The following is a 3,239-nucleotide window of genomic DNA, read 5'->3' as shown; positions in this document are numbered from 1 at the left end:
CCCCCCCCCCCATGATATGAGTGTGTGTGTCTTCAAAATGTCATGGCTGAATGAATTCATCAAGAAGTTTCAAGTTCAGATTGTTCTAGCAGCATATAATTTTTAGTACCTGAAAATAATTTGGACATGGTGTAGGATTTACCATTTACTAACATGATGCCTTAAATCTCGTACTTGCTTAAGGCACCCAAGGGAGCATGAATTCCTATAGTCGTCGTGGGAAGCCAAGGACTAACTTCTGTCCTTTAGTAGGAATAGGTATTTTGCCACTCTCAACATTTTTGAAATCTAAGAATGAATAGAGTTAGAAATTGCAACACTGCAGGGGACTGGTCTGGCCAGACTCACATGCAGAGCATAAAGGAAAGAGCTCTGAACCAAAGTGCTGTATTGTTTGAGATCCTCTGTGGCTGCTCTGGGAGACCATTTTTTGTGTTAGGATAGGTTATTGTCTGCTCTGATATGTTGGCATAAGGGCAAAAGTCATATCTTACAGGAGGAACCTGAATGGGCTGGTGGCTTTCCAGACATGAAGCTGGCTGCAGTGTGTCAGTTTATATTGTGGTTTTAATGTCATTTGGCTAGATTAGGGCACAGATCCTTGAAAAGTGTGTATAAGTAGGCATTGCTTATAGAATAGTTGTATTTCTTGGGCAATATTGGCATTGTCTAGTGTAGGGGACAGCTAAGTGTAGTCTGTGTGAAGACAGATTTCTCTACAAGGTGATTCAGAATATCAAACTGAAGGACACACCTTTATTAATTACAGAATGTAGATGCCTTAAGTGAACATTTCCTAGTGCTTGCTCCCCCCTCATTCCTCTGATTTCCATGGAGAGCTAGAAGATTGTGTCAAATTCCTTTTGAACCCTTGGAGTAAGACCACCAGCTGTAAGCCTAACAAAGGGTATACTATAACCCGTGTGGATCAATTTGACTGCATGAAAGTAAAATCTAGTTGCTTTTGGATGCAAGTTTCTTGTCTGCAAAAAAAAGACAAGGCAAAAGAATCGACAGAACCTAGCTGACCTATCAGTGCGAGACTAAATGAAGAAGACAGAGCTGGCCAATGTCACCCCCTCCTGCTCCATATATCTGACCATCCTCTTGAGTTGCTTAGCTGGAGCTGAAGGAACATGTCTTTACTTCTGTAAGAACACACTCCCGGGGGGAAAATGAAGCTGCTTGTTGTTCAAATATTTTTCTCTGATGTGATACGTTTGGTGGAAAATTAAGTGTATTAGGTTAAATAAATGTGTATTTAGCAGTGGTGCAAAAATGTGGATTTTAATCACAAAAGGTTTAAAGTATCTGATCAACTTCAAACCTTAACTCAGTAGCAGAGATTGAGTTTATGGTATCTTTAATTACAGCCAGCATGAAACGTCACCTGGGAGAGGGATGGATAGAGACAAGTAACAACCAGAAGAAATTTGGTACAGAATTCACCCAACCTAAGGTCTTACCTTCATCTTGTTTCTCAGGCTCTTTATTTACAATAAAATGGGTTTCTTTCCCAATAAGGTGAAAAGAAATACATATGAAAACATTGCAACTTTTATGCGAGTTAATACTATGTTCCTTTAAAGGTGTGATTGCATCTCCTGAAAGAATAACTGAGCCAGCGTGCTAAACTACCAGTTTTGATACCTGTAACAGTGAAGTTCACATAGCTGTGAAAATGCTGGTTTGAGGTGAAGTACAGCTATAGCAACAAGCAGCAGGAGAATGGAGGTAGGGAGGTTACAGCATAGTTAGTTAATTCAGTGTCAGTGTGCGTTCAAGTTGGTTTCCAGTTTCTCAGACTAGTTGAGGAATGCAGATTATTGCTAAGCAAAAATATTTGTATATCTGGGATTAGTTTTTCTAAATGTGGAATATGATAATTTCAGGTTTTGCCTCCTGAAAACAATGAAGCCTCTCAAATGATTCTACTTCTCCCTAGTGATCTTTGACCCTCTTGATTAATTTCAGTAGTATTTCATATGAAATATGAGGAAGTCTTAAAAGTTTTGTGAATACATTCATCCAAGGAAGAGAGAGTATCTCTGTTCATGTCAGTTGCAGTGTCAGCCCACTCCTTACTAGTGCCGGGGAGGGTGATAGAAAAGTAGTATAGGGCTGGGTATGTGCTTCGAGCAGACTGGAAGACACTAGGGAATGTAACTGTAGACATAAATCCATTTGAAACTGTTCACCTACCAGCTTTTTTTATGAAGTTCTGCTTGTGCACTCCTTTGAGGGAAAGCACCATCTTGCTTGTAATCTTACAGCTGTCTCATGTACACGAGAGGACTTGAAGGGTAGCAAGGATCACCAAGTGGGAAGATAAAATGACTGGAGTTGCTAGTCTGCAAGAGCTTTGTCTTGTGGTCCCTGCAGCAAGGCTGGGTGGACAAGTATCAGGAATGTATCAGTATCTGATTGTAATTAGTAAGTGATCTTCTACACTATAGAAAGGCAAAGCAAGGTTCTACTTCATAAGAAAATGGATTCGAATAGATCTTCCGTAACAGTAAAAACTATTCCTATTTTAGGAATTAATAATTCAGATGATTCCCACAAATCATGTTTTCAGTTTGCTGGTAGCAAAATGTGGTGGCACTTAGTCCAATCAAACAGATGAGTAAAAGGAATATCTTAAGAATGTTTCATTGACACAAGAAATTTATTGGATCCAAAATCAGGAGATTTATGATCTCCTGCCCTAGAGTGATGACACCTTACACCTCTTGATTTAAAAAGAGTGCCTGTACTATTCTGACAGAGGTTAATTGTGTATAATGGAATGCTTCCTAACTCTATTTCACATTAGTAAATTGACTTTACTGCTTTAACTCAAATATCATACTCAGGCTACTTATCTAATAAGCTGGATACTATTGTCTGATAGCAGTATCAGTTGCAAGGGAATTTATCATGTCTCCTTCACGTTGTCAAGCTAAAGCAGTTGCTGCTTTTTAGCTCCAGCTCCTGACTGCCAACAAATCTCTAGATTAGCTTATGCTTCCTTTTTTTTTTTTTTTTTTAATTAGATAAAGAAAAAAATCCTGGTGTGGAATATACATACTTAAAATAGCAATGTGCAGTAATGCAGCAGCACCTTTGGCTGTCCTGGCTAATGGACTATGCTTGTTGTTTTCAGAGTGTTTTCCTTCTTCCCCAGTGCTATATCTGTCTCTTCATTGAGAATTCTTTCCACCAAACGGGGAATCACTGAACAGCCACCCCAGTGAACT

The 3,239-nt window shown here is 39.2% G+C and overlaps 1 protein-coding gene across 1 annotated transcript in view; it reads right to left on the bottom strand.

Moving 5' to 3' along the window:
• PP2D1 (protein phosphatase 2C-like domain containing 1) overlaps positions 1-3,220 on the bottom strand; it is a gene marked incomplete at its 5' end in the record, with an annotated part of 4,783 nt that extends 1,563 nt beyond the window's left edge. The window contains 2 exon segments of the mRNA XM_009081983.1: positions 3,071-3,170; positions 3,173-3,220. Of these exon segments, the coding sequence (XP_009080231.1) occupies positions 3,071-3,170; positions 3,173-3,220 (148 nt within the window).
• Positions 3,221-3,239: the final 19 nt, after the last annotated feature.

Source organism: Acanthisitta chloris, unplaced genomic scaffold, assembly GCF_000695815.1.
Source record: "Acanthisitta chloris isolate BGI_N310 unplaced genomic scaffold, ASM69581v1 scaffold24030, whole genome shotgun sequence".
Lineage (NCBI taxonomy): Eukaryota > Metazoa > Chordata > Aves > Passeriformes > Acanthisittidae > Acanthisitta > Acanthisitta chloris.
Note: the sequence above shows the minus strand (reverse complement) of the source record. Positions and strands in the feature narration are given on the sequence as shown.